Source organism: Sus scrofa, chromosome 10 (assembly GCF_000003025.6).
Source record: "Sus scrofa isolate TJ Tabasco breed Duroc chromosome 10, Sscrofa11.1, whole genome shotgun sequence".
Classification (NCBI taxonomy): domain Eukaryota; kingdom Metazoa; phylum Chordata; class Mammalia; order Artiodactyla; family Suidae; genus Sus; species Sus scrofa.
Genome location: NC_010452.4, coordinates 39,544,385 through 39,568,588, shown reverse-complemented (window position 1 = coordinate 39,568,588; position 24,204 = coordinate 39,544,385). Strand labels below are relative to the sequence as shown.

Below are 24,204 nucleotides of genomic sequence, written 5' to 3'. Positions count from 1 at the left end.
AAGGAAGGCTGCGTAAACCTTTCTAGTGAGGAATGCCTGCACAGGGGCAGATTGGGAAATCGCATTGAGCTGGTGTCACTGAGTATAAGGATGTGTCTTCCCTCCTCCACCGCACCTTGACTTTCTGTGGCCTGGCCTTTTCTTTTCTTTTCTTTTTTTTTTTTTTTTTTTTTTTTTTTTTTTTTTTGCCTTTTCTAGGGCTGTGCCCGCAGCATATGCAGGTTCCCAGGCTAGTCTAATCAGAACTGTAGCCACTGGCCTACGCCAGAGCCACAGCAACACAGGATCCGAGCCGAGTCTGCAACCTACACCACAGCTCACGGCAACGCCGGATCCTTAACCCACTGAGCGAGGCCAGGGATCGAACCCGCAACCTCATGGTTTCTAGTCGGATTTGTTAACCACTGCACCACGCCTGGACTGGCCTTTTCTAAAGAGCTTCCCACTGTTCACTTTCTTCAATGTGGTCCCTGCTTAGAAAACCTCCTGCTTGTCTGTATGACACAGCTGGAGGTATCAGAAATTTAGAGTTCATTGCCTAGAGAAATCCCCGGCTGTGAGATGCCATGATATAGGGTAGGATAATGTCAACAGTAAGGAGGTTAGAAACAGGCTTCTAGAGTAGGACAGGCTGAGGCCCTACCAATTCTGCTCTTGAGTAGCTGGCTAACACCTGCACCTCTCGGATTGTCTCTGGCTTCAGTTTCTTCATCTAAATAACCAGACATGGAGTTCCCGTCATGGCGCAGTGGTTAATGAATCTGACTAGGAACCATTAGGTTGCAAATTCAATCCCTGGCCTCGCTCAGTGGGTTAAGGATCTGGTGTTGCCATGAGCTGTGGTGTAGGTTGCAGACGAGGCTCAGATCCCACTTTGCTGTGGCTCTGGCATAGGCTGGCGGCTACAGCTCCAATTAGACCCCTAGCCTGGGAACCTCCATATGCCTCGAGAGCGCCCAAGAAATGGCAAAAAGACAAAAAAATAAATAAATAAATAAATAAAAAAACCAGGACAGGAGTTCCCACTGTGGCGCAGTGGGATTAAGGATCTGACTGCAGCATCTCAGGTCCCTGCAGAGGCGCAGGTTCCATCTCTGGCCTGGCACAGTGGGTTAAAGGATCTGGCCAACTGTGGCTCAGATTCAGTCCCTGGCCCAGGAACATCCATATGTCACAGGTAAGGCCATTAAGAGAGAGAGGGAGGAAGGGAGAGAAAAAAAAAAGAGAGAAAGGAAAAGAAAGGGAGGGAGGGAGGAAGGAAAAACCAGGATAGTAAGATCACCTGCTTCCTAGGTTGTTTGAGGGCTAAATGATGCCAAAGCTTTAGACTAATTCCTGGCTCTGAAGTTTGTTTTTGTTTTTGTTTTTTTTTTTTTTGGTATCATATCAAATTTTATTATAGAATATTAGTGTTTAAAGGAAAATATTGTGAATAAGCTTCATAAATATTTATTAACTATTGGCATTTTTAAAGTTTCTTTTTCTATTATTATTATTTCCCCTATACAATATTTTCCCCCTACTGTATAGCATGGTGACCCAGTTACACATACATGCACACATTCTTTTTTCTCTCATTATCATGTTCGGTCATAAGTGACTAGACATAGTCCTCAGTGCTTAACAGCAGGATCTCCTTGCTAATCCATTCCAAAGGCAATAATCTGCATCTATTAACCCCAAGCTCCCAATCCATCCCACTCCCTCCCCTCCCCGTAGGCAACCACAAGTCTATTTTCCAACTCCATGATTTTCTTTTCTGTTGAGAGATTCATTCGTGCTGTATATTAGATTCAAGATATCAGTGATATCATATGGTATTTGTCTTTCTCTTTCTGACTTACTTCACTCAGTATGAGAGTCTCGAGTTCCATCCATGTTGCTGTGAATGGCATTATTTTGTTCTTTTTGATGGCTGAGTAATATTCCATGTGTATATATAAAACGTCTTCCTAATCCAATCATCTGTCAATGGACATTTGGGTTGTTTCATAAAATGTAGCCCTTTATACATTAGCTAAAAATATGAGCAAGATAAACATGAAATGTTCAAATATGACTAAGCCTCTGCTGATTTTGAAGCTCATTGTTCACAGTACTTAATAAGGAGTTCCCATTGTGGCTCAGTGGATTAAGAACCCAACATAGTGTCCATGAAGATGTGGGTTTGATCGCTGGCCTCACTCAGTAGGTTAAGGATCTGGTGTTGCCTCAAGCTGCAGTGTAGGACTCAGATGCGGCTCAGATTCAACCCCTAGCCTAGGAACATCCATATGCCACAGGTGTGGCCATAAAAAGAAAAAAAAAAAAACAAAACCAAGCAAAACAAAACACAAGTTAAATTAGATCACTTAGCAGTTTATCATCTGAAAGAGGTAATCAAGCAGTGGACTGGGATTTTGGAAATTCTCCTTGTTCCTGCATTAAACGTTTGCTTTCTCTGACTGTAAAAATGTATGTTTAGGAAGCAGTTCCTGGATCCTGTAACATGTACCAAAGACAGAAAGAGATGAAGCATTGTGGGGCTCAAGCCTTGTTTGTTTTCTCCCAGTGTTCTCAGAGCCACTAGGAATAATGGTATTTACCTTTAAAGGTTAGATAAGTCTCATTAAGGAGCTGCCCAGAAGAATCTCTTCATTTTTACCATAATATTGCATGGTTTTACTTGATTTTCAAGAAGTTAAAATACGCCATGTTCTTAACATGGCAAAAATATGACAGTGGAGAACTCTTGTTTGTTTTGTTTTGTTTTCTTGGCCACACTGGAGGCATGAGGAAATTTCCAGGCCAGGGATCAAACCCATGCCACAGCTATAACTAGAGCCACAGCACTGACAATGCATGATCTTTAAACCACAGTGCCACCAGGGAACTCTGACAGTGAACTTTGAGTCTTGTTCGGAAGTGTTAATTTCCTCTTCATACTGTGAACAGGTGCTTCTTCAAAGACTCGTTTTAACATGAAAACATCTCAGTGACAGTTTCTGCTGTATTCCCTTCTGCCTTTAAATGTATTTTCCAGAGTTCCCATCTTGGCTTAGTGGAAATGAATCTGACTAGTGTCATGAGGATGCAGGTTCGATCCCTGGCCTGGCTCAGTGGGTCAAGGATCCGGCGTTGCTGTGAGTTGTGGTGTAGATCGCAGATGCAGCTTGGATCCCTCGTTGCTGTGGTTATAGGCTGGTGGTTATAGCTCCAATTCGACCCCTAGCCTGGAAACCTCCATGTGCCACGAGTGCGGCCCTAAAAAACACCAAAAAAAAATTTTTCCAAAAAAGTGTGTTAAAGCCAGTGTTAAGCATTTCATATACTTTTTTACATAAGTTTTTTCTTTAGTGAAACCTAACTTTTTAAAAAGTAAAATAATAAAGTCAAATAATCTGTGTGTCGGCGGGGTGGGGGCAGGGGAGAGGGGCAGGGGAAAAGCTTTGGTGTTAAAAATCTACTAAAACACATCACAGCCTACACCGGTCAAGAGCAGAAAGTCATCTTGTGCAGAGTCAGACAATTTGTGACTTGTTCTGTCTGGTTGTGAGACCTAAGAGGAAACTGATGATAACTCTTTCTGTATATTTCACGTTTCTAGCTTGAGCATGAAGTTCTCTTCTGCACTCTTTTGTGCTGAATCTTGTATGTTGTCTCAAGACTGCTTCGTGGAAGTAGTTTAACTGTCATCATTTTCCCATAAACCTAATGACAAAAAGTCTCCCGCATAAAGCGGAGAGAAAAGCAAGCATTCAAGACTCAGTATAAATGTTAATACGTGTGTTAGAAACCACATGGCTTTTGTCGAACTTTGATTGAAGGTTTGTAGGCATTAGAGTCTATCCTGCAGCATTTCGTATAGACAGCTATAAACCCCAAAGTTATAACCAGATCTATGAACATGTGATGGCTCTAAAATTATAATCCTTGTAGATAAGAGGTTAAAATGATCTTTGTTAGAATCATAGTTGGCTTTTTAGGGTCTGTCTCACACGTTGACATGCTGTCTTAATTTCTCAGCATAAATCACAGTTGTGTTCATTCAGCGGATGTGTGTGGCACACTCACTGTGCCAGGCACCATTCTAGGCGCGAGTTCATCATTGAGTAACACAAACGTTTTTTCCCTCGTGGTATTTGCATTTCTAATAGACAAAAATTATATTCGTAATAAATTGGTAATAAATAATAAGGTCAATTGTATTGTCCGTAGAGGGTGATTAGTGGTAGAGAAGAAAGTAAAACCAGAGCTGAATCAGGGGACTTGGGAGTTTGCCATTTTGAGTCAAGATCATGGTAGCCTCATTGAAAAAGCTGCTTATTTTTATTTTTTGCCCTTTTAGGGCCACACCCGCGGCATGTGGAGGTTCCCAGGCTAGGGGTCGCATCCGAGATGTAGCTGCCGGCCTGTACCACAGCCACAGCCACTCGGGATCAGGGCCATGTCTGCCACCTACACCACAGCTCACAGCAACACCAGATCCTTAACCCACTGAGCGAGGGGCAGGGATCGAACCTATGTCTTCATGGATACTGGTCGGGTTCGTTAACCACGGAGCCATGACAGGAACTCAGAAAAAGCTGCATTTTTGAGAAGACTGTTAAGTAAGAAATTATCCATGTTCCCTTCTACTTAGCTGAGGATGGTTTTATTTTGCTGCATTCTTGTCATTCCCCTGAGTTAGAAGTGAGACAAGGGCTTAAATTAGTCTAAGTTTGTAAATAGCTGCTTTGGAAAATGATGCTCTTTCAACAAACTCCTGTTTCCCTTTTTTTTTTTTTTTTCTCTTTCTCTTTTTCCTCCTTTTTTTCCTCCTCCTCCTTCTGCTTCTGACATCAGCATAATAATTGAGGCGATTGCCTTTTCTTCCATTAAGAAAGCAACAGGGGAAGGAAAATCAGAATCTCTCTCAGGGCTTGTTATGAACTGCTAAGTTGCTACATTTTTTTTCTGTAGTTTTGATTCCAGGGGAACTTTAAAATGAGTTTTATAAACAGATGTGTCACCCTCCAACACAAAAATCCAGCCAACCACTAATGTGATCATTATAAGATCATTATAAGATGGTATAATAGCATGATTGTTTTTATGTTATGCCCAGAGTAACAAATACTGTAGCGTTCCAGTGTGGTAAGTAGACTTTGTGTAGCATGCGTCTCTTCCAGGGGATTCTTGGAGATTTCTGGCCAATACTGGAACATACCTGGGGGAAAAATGTGGAAGAAATCTCTTGTTAAGCAGTGCAGGTAAACTGAAGGAAAACGCACAGTAAAAGCTACATCTGTGTCAGTAGCTTTCCACATGATATGCCATTTTTATGTCGGTGCCAACATGTTCAAAGATCAGTAGCAGAAGTGAATAGTACTTGATCAGAGCAACAGATTCCTTTCCTATATGTAATGTATATTAGACATAATATATCTTTAGACATAATATATTTTTATTATAAATAAAAATCAATTTTATCCTTAATACATTATGACTGTTACATGAATATATAGTGTGGTAAAACTAATTGGGCTAATCTTGACTTAACCTCTCTCTCTCTCTGAGAAGTTTCCTTCTAACAACAGAACACTCTCATCTTTAGCATAGTGACCTTTTATGTGTAGTGTACCACATCCATACTTAGATTAGTAAATTCAATTTGATGCTCATCAGCCTTAAGAAAAACTGCAACTAAATTCTATGCTGGAGGAGTTCCCTGGTGGCCTGTCAGTTAAGGATCCAGCATTGTCACTGCTGTGGCTTGGGGTACTGGTGTGGTGTTCCATCCCTGCCCAGGGACGTCCACATTTTTTTGGTGTAACCCCAAAAAATTCCATGCTGTACATTTTCAAATAGAAATTACCTTATTCTAATTCTTTGCAGGACTATATGAGTGTCATTTAAAAAAAAAAATACCACTTATCGTTGGTTTCAAACATTATTTTCACAGTAGTAATACATTATTATTCTAGTAAGTAATTATTCATTAACTCAGGATTTGTGCTAACACACATAAATGAGTAGATGGTTCATGCTTCAAAGTACAAAGACAAAAACAAAACAAAAAAGTGCAATGTTGTAGAGCGTGGCCACTTTTTTTTTTTTTTTTTTTTTGCTTTTTAGGGCTGCACCCGTGGCATATGGAGGTTCCCAGGCTAGTGGTCTAATTGGAGCTACAGCTGCCAGGCTACACCCCAGCCACAGCAATGCAGGATCAGAGCCACGTCTGCGACCTACACCACAGCTCAGGGCAACGCTGGATCCTTGACTCACTGAGCAAGGCCAAAGATCAAACCTGCATCCTCATGGATGCTAGTCGGGTTTGTTAACCCCTGAGCCATGACGGGAACTCCTTTTTTTTTTTTTTTTTTTTTTTTTTTTAAGTGTAAGATCATAAGCATTGTTTCAGCGTTCTTTCAGTTTCAAAGTCCTACTGCAGGCACTGGTTTTACTGCCTTAATGCTTTCTTCACTCATTTATTTAGCTTTTAAAAGTTTTAATTTTACTTGTCTGTTAAAGTAGATCTGTTGGGGGTCCCGTTTACAGAGTGAAAAACCTTTATGGATTAACATAAAAGATATACTAGCATTCTAATACAAACTTATTTCTTGTTTTCTACATATAAACATGTATTATAAATCAAACTTTTACCTATATTCATGGAAGAAAAAGAAAATCTGAAAAGAGGATAAAAACAACTCAACCTCTCATAACTACATGCATAATGAATCAGTCATTTCAACAGATTTTGGCGCATTTGTGTCAAAAGTTGTCACATGTCACATGTCAAAGTTGTCCTATGTCACATGTCAAAGTTGTCCTATGTAAATAAAGGCTGAGAATTTACCAGTTTTTGAAAAATCTTTTTAAAAAGTATAAATTGATTTTTTTGATTCCATATTTTTCATTTCATAATGATCACCAAGATAAGTCCAGTTACTGTCACCATACCAAGTTATTATAATATTATTGACTATATTCCCTATGCTGTGTATTACTTCCCCATGACTTATTTTTATTACTGCATTTCGGTACCTCTTAATCTCCCTCAACTATGTCACTTATCCACCCAGCCCCCTTCCCTCTGGCAACCACCACTTTGTCCTCTGTACCTTTGGGTGTGTTTCTGTTTTGTTTGTTCATTTGTTTTGATTTTTAGATTCCACATGTACGCGAAATCCTACTATATATGTTTTTCACCATATGACTTATTTCACTTTAGCATACAACTCTCTGTGTTGTAGCAGATGTCTAGGTTTCATTCTTATGGCTGAGTAAGACTCCACTGTATGTATTACATACCACCTCTCCTTTATCTGTTCATCTGTCAATGGACTCAGGTTTCCCCCCTATCTTGGCTATTGGAAATAAAACTGTAGGGAACATAAGGGTACATACGTCTTTATGAGTAGTATTTTTGTTTTCTTTGGAAAAATATCCAGAAGGAAAATTGCTGTATTACATCCTAGCTCTGTTTTTAATTTTTTTCCTTTTTATGGCCACGCCTGCAGCATATGGACGTTCCAGGCAAGGGGTAGAATTGGAGCTGCAGCCTTGGCCTATGCCACAACCATGGCAACACTGGACCTGAGCAGCATCTGCGACTTACACTGCAGCTTGCCCCAACACCAGATCCTTAATGCACTAAATCAGATCCACATACTCACGGAGACTGCATTGGGTACTTACCTGCTGAGCCACAGCAGGAACTCCTATCTTTAATTTTTTAAGGAATCTCCATACTGTTCTCCATAGTAGCTGTACCAATTTACATTCCCACCAACAGTGTATGAGGGTTCCCTTTTCTCCATATCCTCACTAACACTTGTTATTGGTTGTCTTTTGGATGATAGCCATCCTAATAGGCATGATGTGGTATCTCTGGTTTTGATTTGCATTTCCCTGGTGATTAGTGCCATTGAGCATCTTTTCATGTGTTGTTGGCCATCTGTATGTCACCTGTGGAAAAATGTCTATTCAGGTCCTCTGCCCATTTTTAAGGAGGTTGCTTAAAAAGTTAGTGGTATGAGTTCTTTGTATATTTTGGATATTAACCACTTACCAGATATTTCATTTGCAAATATCTTCTCCCATTCAGTAGGCTGCCTTTTCACTTTGTTGATAGTTTCCTTTTTTTGTGCAAAAGCTTTTCAGTTTGATGTAGTTCCCTTTATTTTTGCTTTTGTGTCCCTTGTGTATAGAGATAGATTAAAAAAAAAAAATACTGCAAAGACCAGTGGCAAAGAGCGTAGTGCCCATGTTTTCTTCCAGAAGTTTTATACTTTCAAGTCTTACATTTAAGTCTTTATTCCATTTTGAATTTATTGTTGTGCATGGTGTGAGAGAATAGTCCAGTTTGATTCTTTTGCATGTAGCTGTCCAGTTTTTCCAGCACCATTTATTGAAGGGACTATCTCTTCCCCTTGTATATTCTTGGCCTCCTTTGTTGTAGACTAGTTGACCATACGTGCATGGGTTATTTCTGGGTTCTCTGTTCTGTTCCATTGATGTATGTGTCTGTTTTGTGCCAGGATCATCCTGTTTAAATTACTACAGGTTTGTAGAATAGTTTGAAATCAGGGAGTATGATGCCTCCAGCTTTGTTCTTCTTAAGATTGTTTTGGATATTGAGACTCTTCTGTGTTTCCATATAGGTTTTAGTATTAATCATTCTAGTTTTGTGAAAAATGCTATTGGTATTTTAATAGCAATTATTCTGAACCAGTGGATTTTCTTGGGTAGAATGGTCATTTAACAATAGTAATTTTTCCAATCCATGAACATATTTTATCTGTCCCTCTGTTTGTGTCACCTTCAATTCTTTATCAATGTCTTATACATTTCTAAGAACAGGTCTTTTACCTCCTTAGGTAGGTTTATTCCTAGGATTTTCTAAGTATGGTATCATGTCTTCTGCCAAAAGTGACAGTTTTACTTCTTCCTTTCCAATTTGGATTCCTTTTATTTCTTTTTCTTGTCTGATTGCTGTGGCTAGGGCTTCCAATACTATGTTGAATAAAAGTAGCATATAAAATTTTTGTCTTGTAATTGATTTTTAGTCTTGTGGTTAGAAAAGATACTTGACACAATTTTCAGTCTTCTTGCATTTATTGAGACTTGTTTTGTTGCCTAGCATCTGATCTATCTTGGAGAATATCCATGTGCACTTGAAAGGAATATTTTGCTGCTTTTGGGTGGAATGTTCTCTATATATCTATCAAATCCATCTAGCCTTACCTGTCATTTAAAGCCACTGTTTTTACTGATTTTCTCTGAATAATCTGTCCATTAATATTAAGTGGGATGTTAAAGTCCCTTACTATTATTCTGTTACTGTCATTTTTCCTAACGTCTGTTAATATTTGCTTTATTTGTTTAGGTGCTCCTATGTCATTGCATATATATATATAACTTATCTACTCTTACTGGATTGATCCTCTTATCATTATATAATATCCTTCCTTGTTTCTTGTTACAGTGCTTGTTTTAAAGTCTGTTTTGAGTCACATAAGTATTGCTACCCCAACTTTCTGTTTCCATTTGCATAGACTACCTCTTTCTACTCCCTCACTGTCAGTATGAGCCATTAGATCTGGAGTGAGTCTCTGGTAGGCAGCGTGCACACACACACACACACACAATTTTTTTTTTTTTTTTTTTTTTTTTGCTTTTTAAGGCTGTGCCCGTGGCAAATGGAGGTTCCCAGGCTTGGAGTCAAATCAGAGCTGTAACTGCCGGCCACAGCCACAGCAACATGGGATCCAAGCCACATCTGCGGCCTACACCACAGCTCATGGCAACACCAGGTCCCTAACCCACTGAGCAAGGCCAGGGATCAAACCTGCAATTTCATGGTTACTAGTTGGATTCGTTTCTGCTTTGCCACAATGGGAATCCCTGGTCTTGTTTTTATCCATTCCACCACTGTATGTCTTTTGATTGGAGCATATAGTCCATTTGCATTTAAAGTAATTATTGATAATTTTGAAATTGCTACCATTTTATGAACTGTTTTCTGGTTGTTTTTGTAATTATTTTTTGTTTCTTTCTTCTTTTGTTCTCTTCCCTTTTGATTTGATGGCTATCTTTAGGGTTATGTTTGGATTTCTTTCTCTTTTTTGTGTGTATTTATTATAGACTTTCGAATTGTGGTTACCATGGGATTCTTATTTATCCACCTATATATATATGAAGGAATATTTTAAGTTGCTGATTTTAAGTTTGAACATATTATAACAACTCTGCATTTTTACTCCCCTTTCTCCCACATTTAATATTTTTGACATCATATTTTACATCTTTTGCATATCCCCTAACTACTTATTATGGATGAAGATAATTTTACTACTTTGTCATTTAATCTTCCTGCCAGCTTTATAAGTGTTGATCTACTACCTTTACTGTTTGTTTGCCTTAACCAATGAGATTTTTTTCCTTTTTTTTCTGCTTAGAGAAATCCCTTTAACATTTCTTGTAAAGTTGGTATAGTAGTGTTGAACTCTTTTAGCCTTTGCTTCTCTGTAAAACTCTTTATTGTTCCTTCAGATATGAATGATAGCCTATTCTTGATTATAGGTTTTTTTTTTTTTTCATTTCATCACTTTGAATATATCATTCACTTCCTTCTGCCTGCAGATTTTCTGCTGAAAAGTCAGTACATAGTCTTATGGGATTTCCCTCGTATACAACTAGTTTCTTGCTGCTTTTAAGATTTTCTCTTTATCTTTAATTATCATGTCTTGATGTGGACCTCTTTGGGTTCGTCTTGTTTGGGACTCTATGTGCTTCCTGAACGTGGATATCTGTTTCTTTCTCTGATAAAGGAAGTTTTCCACTATTATTTCTTCAAATATATTCTCTGTCACTTTCTTTCTTCTCCTTCTGGGATTCCTGTAATGGGAATGTTAACTACATTTGATGTTGTTCCAGAGGTCTTTTAGACCACCATCATTTAAAAAAAATTTTGTTGTTGTTTTTGTTTAGTTGGTATGATTTCCACTGTCCTGTCTTCCAGTTCACTTATCTGTTCCTCCGTTTCATCTCATCTACTGTTGATCCTTCTAGTGTGTTTTTCATTATAGTCTTTAGCTCTATTTGGTTTTTCCTTATATTTTTTAACTTGTAAAAATCTCCCTGCATTCATCCATTCTTTCCCCGAGTTTGTTGAGTATCTCAACTTGAGTAAAGTGTCTTTATGGTCATTACCTTGAATTCTTCACTGGGCAGATTGCTTATCTCCACTTAGCTCCTCCTTTGGAGTTTTGTCCTTCTCTTTTGTTTGGAATGTATTCTTCTGTCTCCTCATTTTGCCAAATCTCTGTGTTTATTTCTGTGTATTAATAGGTCAGTTACATTTCCCAATCTTGGAGAAGTAGCCTTTGTAGGAGATGTCCTACACACTCCTCTCTGGTCACCAGAGCTACATGCTCCAGGGCTGCCCACTTTGTGGGCTTTGTGGGCCTTTCTTTTGTGAGGGGGCTGACTACCATGGGTACATTGGTAGTTGGGGCTAGTCCCCAGTCCAGTTGGCTGGCAGGCCCTACCTTGTGGTGACTGTCAGCATACTCTTGTGCAGGGCCAGGTCCCAGTGTGGCTGCTTGCAGGCCCCAGAGTGTACTGGGGCTGGTGCCAGCCCACCGCTGGACAGGTAAGTGCCTGGTGCTAACAGGAAGGACTCCCAAATAGCACTTGCCAGCACTCATATCTTTGTGAATGGCTCCTACTTGCATCTGTTTCCCTAGGAGGAGTGCCAATTGCTTCCTGCCTCTCCAGCAGGCTCTCTAAGATCCGCAGGTGGGTCTGACCTAGGCTCCTTTCAAATTATTGCCTCTGTACTGAGATTTGGAGCATGTGAGACTTTGGGTTTGCCCTTTAAGAGTGGAGTCTGTCTTTCCCACAGTCCTCTAACTCTCCTGAAAGTCAGCCTTACTGGCTTTCAAAGCCAGAAGTTCTGGGGCTCATCTTCTCATTTTAGAACCCCAAGGGTAGGGAGCCCAATGTGGGACCTGGCCCCCAGCTTCTTGGGGAGAACCTCTGCAGTTGTAATTTTCCTCCTGTTTGTGGGTCACCAACCGGGGGTGTGGATCTTGGCTATTTATCTTGTCTCTACCCTGCCTCCGGACTTCTTGTGGTTCCTTCTTTATATCTTTAGTTGTGGAAGGTCTTTTCTGCTGGTCTTTTGGTCATTCTCATCCATAGTTGCTCTGAAAATAGTTATAATTTTGGAGCCATGGAGGGGGTAAGCTCAGGGTCTTCCTACTCCACCATCTTGGCCCCACCCTCCAAAAGTCTTTAAGATAAAAATAAAGGCATTTTTGCATTTAGCTAATGTGAATATTTTCCTAAATGTAAAACTTTAAATAGAAACTTTACTAGCATCATTTTATTAACTCCCCCAAATGGGCTGTATTTCTGTGGCTGAATATGAATGAGGCTTTTACTCATTTATTTGCCTACTTTCAGGAAGGAGTCACAAACAAAATTCACAAAAGTAATTTAAAAATAATATGCCTTTCTAACTATCTTATCCATGTGACATATTTTTTATAAGAATTTCAGGTAATGAGGATTGTCTTGCATGGCTTTATTCATTCTTTCCAGAAATTTGCATGCAAAGTGATTTTCTAAATTGTTACAAAATTAGAAAAGAATACTTATTTACATTTCTGCTTTGAATAGAAACATGGGGGTTTTTGGGTTTTTTTTTTTTTTTTGTCTTTTTAGGGCTGTACCCACGCCACATGGAGGTTTCCAGGCTAGAGGTCCACTTGGAGCTGTAGCCACTGGCCTATGCCATAGCCACAGCAGCATGTGATCCAGGCTGCATTTGCAGCCTACACCTCAGCTCATGGCAACGCCAGATCCTTAATGCACTGAGCGAGGCCAGGGATCAAACCTGCAACCTCATGGATGCTAGTCAGATTTGTTAACCACTGAGCCACAACGGGAACTCCAGAACATTCTTTTATTTTTAAAGCTAGTAAGCCCATCCACTTTAGTTCACCCCTGGAATTCCAAACTAATAAACTCCCAAATAATTATTTAATGTGCTTTTTTGGCTTCTCCTTTGATAACCTCATTCTGTTCAATTTTCTATAGTTTAGTCCTGGATCAAGAATCCTAATAGAGGAGTTCCTGTTGTGGCTCAGCGGTAGTGAACCTGACTAGTATCCATGAGGATGCAGGTTCGATCCCTAGCCTCGCTCAGTGAAGTGGGTTAAGGATCCATCAGTCACTTGAGCTGAGGTGTAGGTCCCAGACTCAGCTCAGGTCCTGCGTACCTGTGGCTGTGTCATAGGCCTGCAGCTGCAGCTCTGATTCGACCCCTGGCCTGGGAACTTTCATATGCTTCAGGTACAGCCCTAAAAAGACAAAAAAAAAAAAAAAAAAAAAAGAGTCCTAATAGACATGCCCATGTGTGTCTCACAGTCCTGATATGCTTGTCTTCTTCATTACGTTTAGATTTCTCAGAAGTTTGGCATAGAACAAATTTTAATATCACTGGATTTGACCTCTGCCCTCATTTGTACTGGAGTCTTGTATTCCACAAGCATAGCTTTTCATCACTCTTAGAAGTGTGGGGCAGCTTGGAATGGGGTGAAAGACTGTGAAGTCATGGTTATGGCCACAGACAGCTGAGCTACTGGCTCCTGGAGCTTGTGTGTTGTCTCCATTCATTCAATAAGATGATGGAGTGAATGGAGAAAACGCAGATTCTTGGGGAGACGCACAGGCTTCTGAATACCGTAAGCCCCCCTCCAGGTGTGCGATCTCAGGAAAACTCCTCACGCCTTCATTGTCTCAATTTGCTTATCTATAAAGATGAGATAATAGCTTTTGCTGCAGGGATGTTTAGAGGATCCATCATGGTGTATGTGAACCATGGAATCCAAGCCTGCCGTCTGCAAAGATACTGTGTTGTCATCATCTGTACTTTTGCAAAGCCCAGTGCCTGTGCTTTAAATATGTGCCACGTAGCTTACTTCTCTGCTTCTAGTTAGGGTGAACAAGTACAGCCGAGCCCAAGTTCTAGAGTAACTTATTTGTATACATATGCGCGCATGTGTTTCACCCAATTTGATAAAAATGTATACATGGAAGAGGAAATGGATGCATCCCGTTACAGAGGCGTGAGTGGATCTCACTCTGTGCATCTCTGAACCGACTGTGATGCAGATAGGTTTGTGTTCTAAATGCAAACTAGCCGGCTCCAAATGCGACCTCTGCTCGTTCACAGAGAAGAGAGAGACAGGACAGGGCTGTGGATCTCAGTGGTCATCTTATGGTCACGATCCAAGGAGGAACATCTCTAGAATGTCACCAGGGTGGACGGCAGAACTGATCCAGGAGCCTGGTGGGCAATTTAGTAATAAGCACGATTCAAATGATGTGTCCATTTTAACTGTTTTGTGACGCTATCCCACCCTTGAAGATAATGACTTCAAATAACCTAACCTGGGGAAGTTTTTCAAATACAGTCATTTGCCACTGCACATTCTTGGCACGGTCTGCAGGTCCACAGCGAAGCAAGCTCTCCAGTGAGTGTTAGATTATATAAGGACTAAAACGGAAAATGGTCCAAACTTAAGGGTATCACGTTAGAAACAGCATACTTTTTCCCCCACTAATTCAAACAGACCTCATTTTTTTTTTTTTTCCCCTCTGCACTTAAAATAAATCACGGTGGTTTTTTGGCATGGGTAGAAGAAGAAAGAAAAAAAGTGCTAGACTTTCACGCAGCAAATTAGCTCACTCTGGGACGCACTCCAGGGCTGAGACCTCCTGAAGGAAGGGTGAGTGCACACCCCTTTTTACTCCCTGGTGCCTTTTTGGGGAGGGGGTGTGGCCAGACAGGGCCCACACTTAAGATTTCCTTTTTTTTTTTTTGTCGTTTTAGGGCCACACCTGTGGCATATGGAGGTTCTCAGGCTAGGGGTCTAATTGGAGCTGTAGCCACTGGCCTACACCAGAGCCACAGCAATGCTGGATCTGAGCCATGTCTGCGACCCACACCACAGCTCACAGCAATGCAGAATCCTTAGCCCACTGAGGGAGGCCAGGGATCAAACCTCTACCTCATGGATGCTAGTCAGATTCGTTTCCACTGAGTCACAGTGGGAACTCTTAAGTTTTCCTATTTTGTTTGTTTTTTTAAAAATGTTAATTTTTTTTTCTTTTTTGGTCCCCCCATGATATATGGAGTTCCTGAGCCGGGGGTCCTATGTGAGCCCCAGTTGTGACCTGCACTGGGTCCTTTAACACACTGTGCCAGGCAGGGGATCAAACCTGCACCCTGGCACTGCAGAGATGCCATTGATCCCGCTGCACCATGACAGAAACTCCTGCTTTTTTTTTTTTTTTTTTTTTTTGAGTGTATATAACCAGGTTTGCATCATTTGCAAACCATTGTAAAACCCTTTGTTTTTCTTACTTGTTTTCTATTTGTTTTAAAGAGTAAGTCTCAGCATTTGCTCTAAATGTTGCTTGTACCTTCAGAGTAGATAAAACACCTAAGCCTTTCTGTGGAGCCTGGCATTTTGGAGACAGCCAGGGAATACCTATCACTTTCTAACCCTCCTCACAGTCTCCAGTGTTACTGTGATATGACTGTTTGCAAGGAGACCCCAGCCCTGACCTATCGCATTGCAGTCCTTATCTTCATTTATGTAGGTGGACTTCCTTCTCTGAACATCACTGTTGCAGAGCTGAATTCATCACCTTCCGCTCTGCTTCTCTTTATCTCAAGATCCAGGAGCCAAGTTCACGTGTGAGCTCCACCCACTTCTGTTGCGACTTTGAGCACATTATCCAGCCATCGGATCCAGGCATTCTAGGGGCACTTGCTTTTTACTGTACCTCGCACGTCTTTGGTTGCTTGGGCAAGTAGTTTTTCCTCCCTAACAGCATAGTTACTGAGCAGAGCTTAAATATGTGATGCGTGTCTACTGCTTGCCAGCCAGGGCAACAGTTGCTGAACAAATAGATGACATCCCTGTTTTCAAGTCTGTGAGAAGATCAGGATGAGTAAACAGACGATTCTGAGAGAGTGCCATCAGTCCTCAGAAGTGCAAGTAGAGGGAGCATGTGAACTTGGTCCCCAGCCCAAATTTAAAGTGTCAGGGAAGAATCCCTGAGGTGTGTCTGAGATGAATCCTGAAAAACAGGGGAGGAAGGGACAGGAATGCATTTGCAAAAGCAGAGCAGCCTGCTGCAGAGAGGTACCACCTCACACCCGTCAGAATGGCCATCATGAACAAGTCTACAAATAACAAATGCTGGAGAGGGTGTGGAGAAAAGGGAACCCTCCTACGCTGTTGGTGGGAATGTAAATTGGTATGACCACTATGGAATACGGTATGGAGGTTCCTCTGAAAACTAAACATAGAATTACCATATGATCCAGCAGTCCCACTCCTGGGCATCTATCCAGACAAAACTTTTATTCAAAAAGATACATGCACCCCTATGTTCATCGCAGCACTATTCACAGTAGCCAAGACATGGAAACAACCTAAATGTCCATCAGCAGATGAATGGATTAAAAAGTTGTGATTGATACACACACACACACACACACACACACACACACACACACACGCAGTGGAACACTCCTGAGCCATAAAAGGCGAAATGATGCCATTTGCAGCAACATGGATGGAACTAGAGACTCTCATCCCAAGTGAAGTAAGTCAGAGAAAGACAAATCCCATATGATATCGCTTATATGTGGAATCTAAAATATGGCACAGATGATCCTGTCTACAAAACAGAAACAGATCACGGCCAAGGAGAGAAGACTTGTGGTTGCTGAGGTGGAGGGGGAAGGGAGTGGATGGACCAGGAGTTGGGGGAGTTGATGGATGCAAACTTACATTCGGAATGGATGGGCAACGGGTCCTACTGTACAGCACAGGGAACTGTGTATGACTGGGTCACTTTGCTGTACTACAGAAATTGAAGAAACATTGTAAGTCAACTATTTAAAAAAAAAAAAAGCAAAGTGGCCTATGGTGAGGACCCAGCAGCACAAAGAACCGGCCCCATTTCAGGAAGTGGGACCTCGTGTGGCCAGGGTGTGCGATGCATGGCAGGGGTGGCAAGAATGAAGACAGTCAGTGAAACGTAGCTTAGGACATGCAATCTGTGCAGACCTGCCGGAGGTTTGAATTTGACTCTGTGCCCAGGAGGAAGAATGAGAGATGGAAGGATGAAGGGTGTACAGCTGCTGGAAAGGGAGGCGGTGAAGGGAGGTGGCTTGGAGTATGTTTAGTCATTCTTGTTATGTTAAGGTAGGAGACAATGTTTATTTTTTATTAAATATCATTGATTTACAATGTCGTGCCAATTTCTGATGTACAGCAAAGTGACCCGGTCATACCTATACATACATTCTCTTTCTCATATTATCTTCCATCATTTTCTATCCCAAGAGACCAGTTGTAGTTCCCTGTGCTGTACGGTAGGACCTCATTGCTTCTCCATTCTAAATGAAATCGTTTGCATCTACCAACCCCAAACTCCCAGTCCATTCCACTCCCTCCCCCTTGGCAAGGACAATGTTCATTTCAAGTGCAGATGGAAAGGAGCTAGAAATGGAAAGCAAGAGAGGTGAAGAGCTGTCTCTGACAGAGGGTGTCAGAATGTAAGGCTGAAGGGGGTGGGATATAGCCCCGTCCAGAGGCGCATGTTTGTAGAAAGGACTGAAGCGTTGCATGCGTTGGCATCTGTTCTCCAAAGTTGGTGAGGTCTCTGGAGCCCCAGATGGTGATGGGAGCACTGCCAGCTATGGTCATTCAGCGATGTTACTGAGGGTTCCTTTATGGGGAAGGTAGCCAGCACCGCTGTCACGGTGCCTCGGTTTGGTGGCAGAGACAGGCTGGTAAGCCATGCATTATCCAGCACTTTAATTACCATTTTTAAGTATTAGGAGGGAGATGAACAGCATACTCTGATAACATAAAAATGAGGAACAGGGTCAGGAGAGATGCTCTGGGAAGGGTCGTTTGAGCTGAGCGCTGACGTTCGCATCCGAATTACGTGGGGCTGGAGGCAGGAGAACCAGCCTGGGGTCAGGTACTCATCTGCTGAGCCAGGTGAAGAGCTCAGCCTTTCTCAGGTAGATGCAAACTCGAGTTCCCATTGTGGCTCAGTGGTAAGGAACCCAACTAGTATCCATGAGGACGTGGGTTCGATCTCTCGTCTTGCTCAGTGGGTTAAGGATCTGGTGTTGCTGTGAGCTGTGGTGTAGATGGGCAGCGGCAGCCCCAATTCGAGCCCTAGCCTGGGAACTTTCATATGCTGCAGATGCAGCCCTAAGAAAGACCAAGAACAAAAAGTTGCAAAATATTACATTTAGAATGGATAAGCCACGAGGTCCTGCTCAGTGAATAGCACAGCAAACTATATCCAGTCTCTTGGGATAGACCATGATGGAAGAGAATGTGAGAAAAAGAAGGTATATATGTGTAGTCACTTTGCTATATAGCAGAAATTGATACAACACTGTAAATCAGCTATAATAAAAAAAGAAAAAAACCAAGAGGCACTGGAAACCACATCCCCAAGAGTGTCAGGCAGGGGAGGGCAGGGTCAGAACAGTTCCTTGAAAAGCCCACTGCCCACTGTTGGGCAGCAATGGAGGAGAGATGGGGAGCCCTGCGGGGGCAGGTTCAGAAGGGGAGGTGGCAGGTGGTGGGGTCTTGAGCTCCAGAGCTGCAGCGGTGCAGTATTGCTGGGAGGCCTGTGGCCAGCATTTGCTCAGAGGGTGTGCAAGAGAGAGGTAACAGGGAGGCTCCTGGGGGGAGGGGGAAGGGGTCGGAGATCCAGGAAATACAGTTAATGAGGCAAAGGCCGTGGTGGCTGGAGGGCCTGGGGGGTGGGAGGGGGGGTGGACTCCGCGTGGGGCGCCCTCCACTGGGCTGCTCCTGGCGGGGGCAGATTTCCCTCCACCCAGGAGTGGACGTGGGGAGGAGCCAAAGAGTGATCTTAGATCGAAAGTTTCCGGGACAGGTGTGATGAAAGGCCAGCCAGTGCATGAGAGATTGGAGGGTTTTAGCAAAGCAGTGGGGCATCTTAGGGCCCACGGAGGTGAGGAAAAAGGGGAGGGACACACTGGAGATCCTCTGGAGAATAGAGGTGGGAGGGATAACTTCGAGGGATCTGCAAGGATCCAGAATTGAAGGCACAGCGGGAAGCCTGAATTTGACATTTCCGTGGTGAAAGTGCTCCTGCTAGGGCAGGTCAGGGTCTGCCCAGCAGCTGGTTGAAGTGAAGCAGAGGAGGGTCTATCTTTAGCGCTTAGCAGTCAGGGAGGTGGGCTTACAGAGGGACCAGGCTGGGGTCAGGCAGGGGACGGCAGGGTCAGAAGAGCTCCTTGAAAAGCCCACGCAGGTGTCCGAGAGATGCGGAGCCTTGGGGAGGTGGGTTCAGGAGGGAGGCCCCCAAGATGATGGCAGGATTGGGGTGCACAGGTGACAAGAGCCAGGACTGGGGTCTGAGAGCAGTGGTCCCAGGTGGGGCCAGACTGCCCACTGGTCAGTCCATGGACTTTTGTGAGGGTGCTTTTTTTTTTTTTTTAATGGCCACACTTGGGGCATATGTAAGTTTCTAGGCCGGGGGTTGAATCTGAGCTGCGGCTTCAAACTACACCACAGCTGCAGCAACAGCTAGATCCTTAACTTACTGCTCTGGGCTGGGGACTGCCTCCACAGCCATTTGAGCTCCTCAGTCGAATTAACCCACTGAGCCACAGTGGGAACTCAGGCTCACTTTTTTTTTTTTTTTTTTTTTTTTTGAATGTCAAACAGCTGAGGACGCCAGGGATGTGGACCTGACATTTCTATGGAACAAAACTCAGTCCTGCATCCCTCATGACTTGCACACATTGTGCTAGACACTCAGGCTGGATAGATGGATTCAACTGTCCCATCTTGCAGGGAATGGTTTTCACGCTACACTCGCACACACATTGCAGGTCATTTGTAAAATTCGATTTTCAGAGTTGCTGTCGTGGCTCAGTGGTAATGAACTCGACTAGTATCCATGAGAATGCAGGTTTGATCTCTGGCCCTGCTCAGTGGCTGAAGGATCTGGCGTTGCCATGAGCTGCAGCGTAGGTTGCAGATGTGGCTTGGATCTGGTGTGGCTGCGGCTGGGGCTGTGGCAGAGGCCAGCAGCTGCAGCTCAGAGTCCACCACTAGCCTGGGAACTTGCTTATGCCACGTGCAGCCGTAAAAAAGCAAAAATACATGTGAAGCTGGATACACGTGTTCCGTCTGTCTGACGCACGCTTGTGTCGAGTATGGCAATGTTTATATGCTGTTGGTTCAGGAATGAATGAATGTTCTCCTGTTTTTCAGGTCCTGTGGGAGTAGGTTTGAATGAACTGAAACGGAAGCTGCTGATCAGTGACACACAGCACTATGGCGTGACGGTGCCCCGTAAGTTCTGACGTTTCCGCCACTGCATGGATGCTGGTCCTGCTCTCACACAGCAGGTGTGGGCCATCTGCTGTCAGCAGTCACCACCTAGACCTCACAGTAACCCTATCAAGTACAGAGCAACGTTACCCACATTTTACAGGGGAGGAAACTAAGGCACAGGAGTTAAGGGATTTGCCCCAGATCACACAGCTCCCCGGCGAGGTGTTGGTTGATTCCAGCTTCCCTACACTCCATTTTTATGGTGAATTTTAATACGTGGTTGTTATCAAATTATGGCTTCAGTTTTCTTCTAAATAGAAGTTTATTCTATTTCTTAAATTTCCAGGGTTTCCAAGAAGTTTTAAGATGAGAAGGACCATACTGCAGAGAGCTGAAGGAGGCTTCTCATAATATAAACATTTCTTAATTCCTTTTTTATAGTGTAGTAATTGGCATATAGTAAAATGGACCTTTCATAGCCATATAATCCCAATGTGGTAGGCTGCTTTTCAGTTTACAGAATTAGGTCTCTTTTTATAAAAGTGGTTTTCACAGGCATTCTTACAAATGAAATGCAAGACTGGAAGCATTTTGATATCCAGAATAAATGCCATTCAGCTACTTAATATGTTGATGTTAGCCATCTGAAAGGCTAATTTGGAATGCTGGGTTTTTAAGTGGTTTTCGTAATGTTTTTGTAAAAAAAATCATTTGTATATTGCCCTTAGCAATGTTCTCCAGTTTTGGACGAGTTCAACCTTATTTTAAAATTAATAGTTTTCTGTTACATCGTTACTCCTTGTTACTACATTTTTCCAAATTATTGTTTGTAATCATTTTCAGCCATAAGTTGTAGGGCTTCTGGTTTCCACCAACAGAGAGGAAAGTAAAGGAAAATATAGAAATGTGGACTTTTTTTTTTCTTTTTGGGAAAACTTTATTTGCTTCTCTTACAAAAGCTGAATTGTCATATACAGGTAATTAGAAAAATTTCCAAAACAATTGTTAAGCTTACAGGTGAGTAATTACAGAAGAAACCCAGAAGATGGGAAACAGAATACAAAGGGAAAAAACAAATTTACGAATTTCCTACTGTATCTTTATTGCCCTTCTTTTGTCTTTATTTTGTCCTCCCAACAGTGGTATGAGATGGGCAATAGCAAAGAGGAGGAAACAGACAAAAAGGATACTTTGATTTACTTAGAGGTTTCCCTAGGTGATAGTTGCACTTGGATTTGAAACCAGGTTGTATGCTACCAAGTTCATGTTCTTCCTCCACATAACACTGCACAGCCCTTTCCAACTGCAGATTCCCTTTATGGTAGCCCAATTAGTAGGAAAAACTGATTTCTTTGGAAGCGGATAAACACAGGCTGTCTATTAAATTGTAACCCTCCAGGATAGTTTTCGTATTACTAAGGGATTTAGGGCTAGGCACTTTGGACTCGTTTATCCAGTTGTTAAAATAATATTTGCATGTAAAGTTGTTCTGGAAATTAACAACATCCGGAGATGCTCAGGGGCTGAGACTCGCCAAAGAAATCCCTGAAGAGGTTTCCTTTTTAAACAGGTGTTACTGTCCAGGGATCCCCAGACAGCAGTGTTTTCCGAACCTGCCTGATAATAAGAATCTCTTGAGGTTTTGGTTTTTTTTTGGCTGTTTAGAGCCGCACCCAGTGGCACATGGAGGTTCCCAGGCTAGGGGTCGAATCAGAGCTACGGCTGCTCAGCCTACACCACAGCCACAGCAACGCAGGATCCAAGCTGAGTCTGTGACCTACACCACAGCTCATGGCAATGCTGGATCCTGAGTGAGGCCAGGGACCAAACCCGCAACCTCATGGTTCCTAGTCAGGTTCGTTTCTGCTGTGCCACTATGTAAACTCCTGGAAGTTCTTATGAAAAGATGCCAAGGTCTTTCCAAAGAGGTTCTCCTTCTGGAGACCTGACAGAATTCCTGAAAATCTGTATTCACAGCAAGGATCCCAGGTGATGCCTTGTATCAGACATGTGTGGGAAATACAGCCAGAGCCTCAATTGAGGGTGACTTAATGAATTAAAGAAGAAGATATTTTAAGAGCAGTTTTGGAATTTTAGATTGCTTTGCTTTGTAAAATGCTTTGAGGTAAAGTCATGTTCGTTTGGAGAAAAACTTTTGCTTTGATTATATCACCAGTATTCTATCTTTGCTTTCCTTTCCTTTCTTCTGCCTTCCCCCTCCCCTCCCTTCTGTTAGCCCCTCCCTATATGATCGATCTTTAAAATGATCCATTTAGGAGTTCGCATTTTAGCTCAGTGCATTAAGAACTCAACATAGTGTTCCTGAGGATGCAGGTTTGATCCCTGGCCTCGCTCAGTGGGTTAAGGATCCGGTGTTGCTGTGAGCTGTGGTGTAGGTCACAGACTTGGCTTGGATCCTGAGTTGCTGTGGCTCTGGTGTAGGCTAGCGGCTCTAGCTCCAATTCGACCCCTAGCCTGGGAACCTCCACGTGCAGCCCTAGGAAAAAAAAAGACAACAAAAAAGAACTCAACATAGTGTCCCTGAGGATGCTGGTTCAGTCCCTGGCCTTGCTTAATGGGTTAAGGATCTGGCATTGCTGCAAGCTGCGGCGTAGGTCAGGGATGGGGCTCAGACCTGGTGTTGCCGCGGCTGTGGCATAGGCTGCAACTGCAGCTCTGATTCGACCTCTGGCCTGGGACCCTCCATGTGCCGCAGGTGTGCCTGTAGAAACAAAATAAAAGGATCCATATAGCGATGTTAAACATGCCAAGTTGCTTTGAAAGAAAGTGGTGAGAGCCCGTTTTCTGCCTAAAAATGATCTTCTATAGGAAACTTCATCCTTGATAAGCAAAATCAGGGTTATGTTAAGGCCATAGTTTATTATCAGCAAATCTATGTGACCATTAATATAATCAGTCTTTCAAAAGGCTCTTTCAGTAAATTAGTTAACCAGGTGAATTACAGTAGATATCAAATATTCGATGGATTCCAGAGCCATGATGGTCTGGATTTGGGGCCCTCACTCAGTCCGCCACACAGAATCACTTTCTGTGGTTTCTCCTGAAGGCACATATCACACTTAGCTGTTTTCTCAGGTTGCAAGGACTCATGCTCTTGAACACTTCTTTGTAGCTAGGCCTTCTTTGAGGTTTTTTTGTTTTTTTTTTTTGTTTTGTTTTGTCTTTTTAGGGCTGCACCCACAGCATATGGAGGTTCCCAGGCTAGGGGTTGAATCGGAGCTGCAGCTGCTGGCCTACACCATAGCCATGGCAACACAGGATGTTTTCCAAAGTAGTTATACCCTTTTATAACCGACTAGCAGTGTATAGAAGATCTAGTTGCTCCACATCCTGGACAACACTTGGTATAGTCAGTCTTTTGAATTTTTGTCAGTGTAACATGTGTAGTAGTATCTCACCGTCCTGTAATTTGTATTTAACCCATGACTAATGATGTTGAGCATCATTGTGTGGACTTAGTCGTTTGTGTATCTTCTTTGGTGAAGTGTCTATTTAGATCTTTTACCTACTACGGGTTGTTACTGAATTTTGAGGGTTCTTTATGTATTCTGGAAGTGTCCTTTATGTGATAACTGTGTTAGAAATATTTTCTTCCAGTCTGTATGGCTTGCCTTTTCAGTTCTTCATGGCGTGGTTCAAAAAGCAAAAGTTTTTAATTTTGACAAAGTGTAATGTATCATTTTTTTTTCTTTTCTGTTTTGTGCTTTTTGTGTTCTATCTAAAAATTCTTTACTATCTCAAGATCACAAAGGCATCCTCCTGTTTTTTCTTGGTGTTTTACAGTTTTAGG

General features: G+C 42.4%; 1 protein-coding gene across 8 annotated transcripts in view; it reads left to right on the top strand.

The window, feature by feature from the left end:
- The window catches only part of MPP7 (membrane palmitoylated protein 7), a 265,984-nt gene that overhangs the window by 229,769 nt on the left and 12,011 nt on the right, over positions 1-24,204 (top strand). For all 8 annotated transcript variants that reach the window (XM_021064727.1, XM_021064733.1, XM_021064732.1 and 5 more), the window contains one exon: positions 20,331-20,411. In XM_021064727.1, coding sequence (XP_020920386.1) covers positions 20,331-20,411 — 81 coding nt within the window. The remainder of the gene's footprint in view (positions 1-20,330; positions 20,412-24,204) is intronic.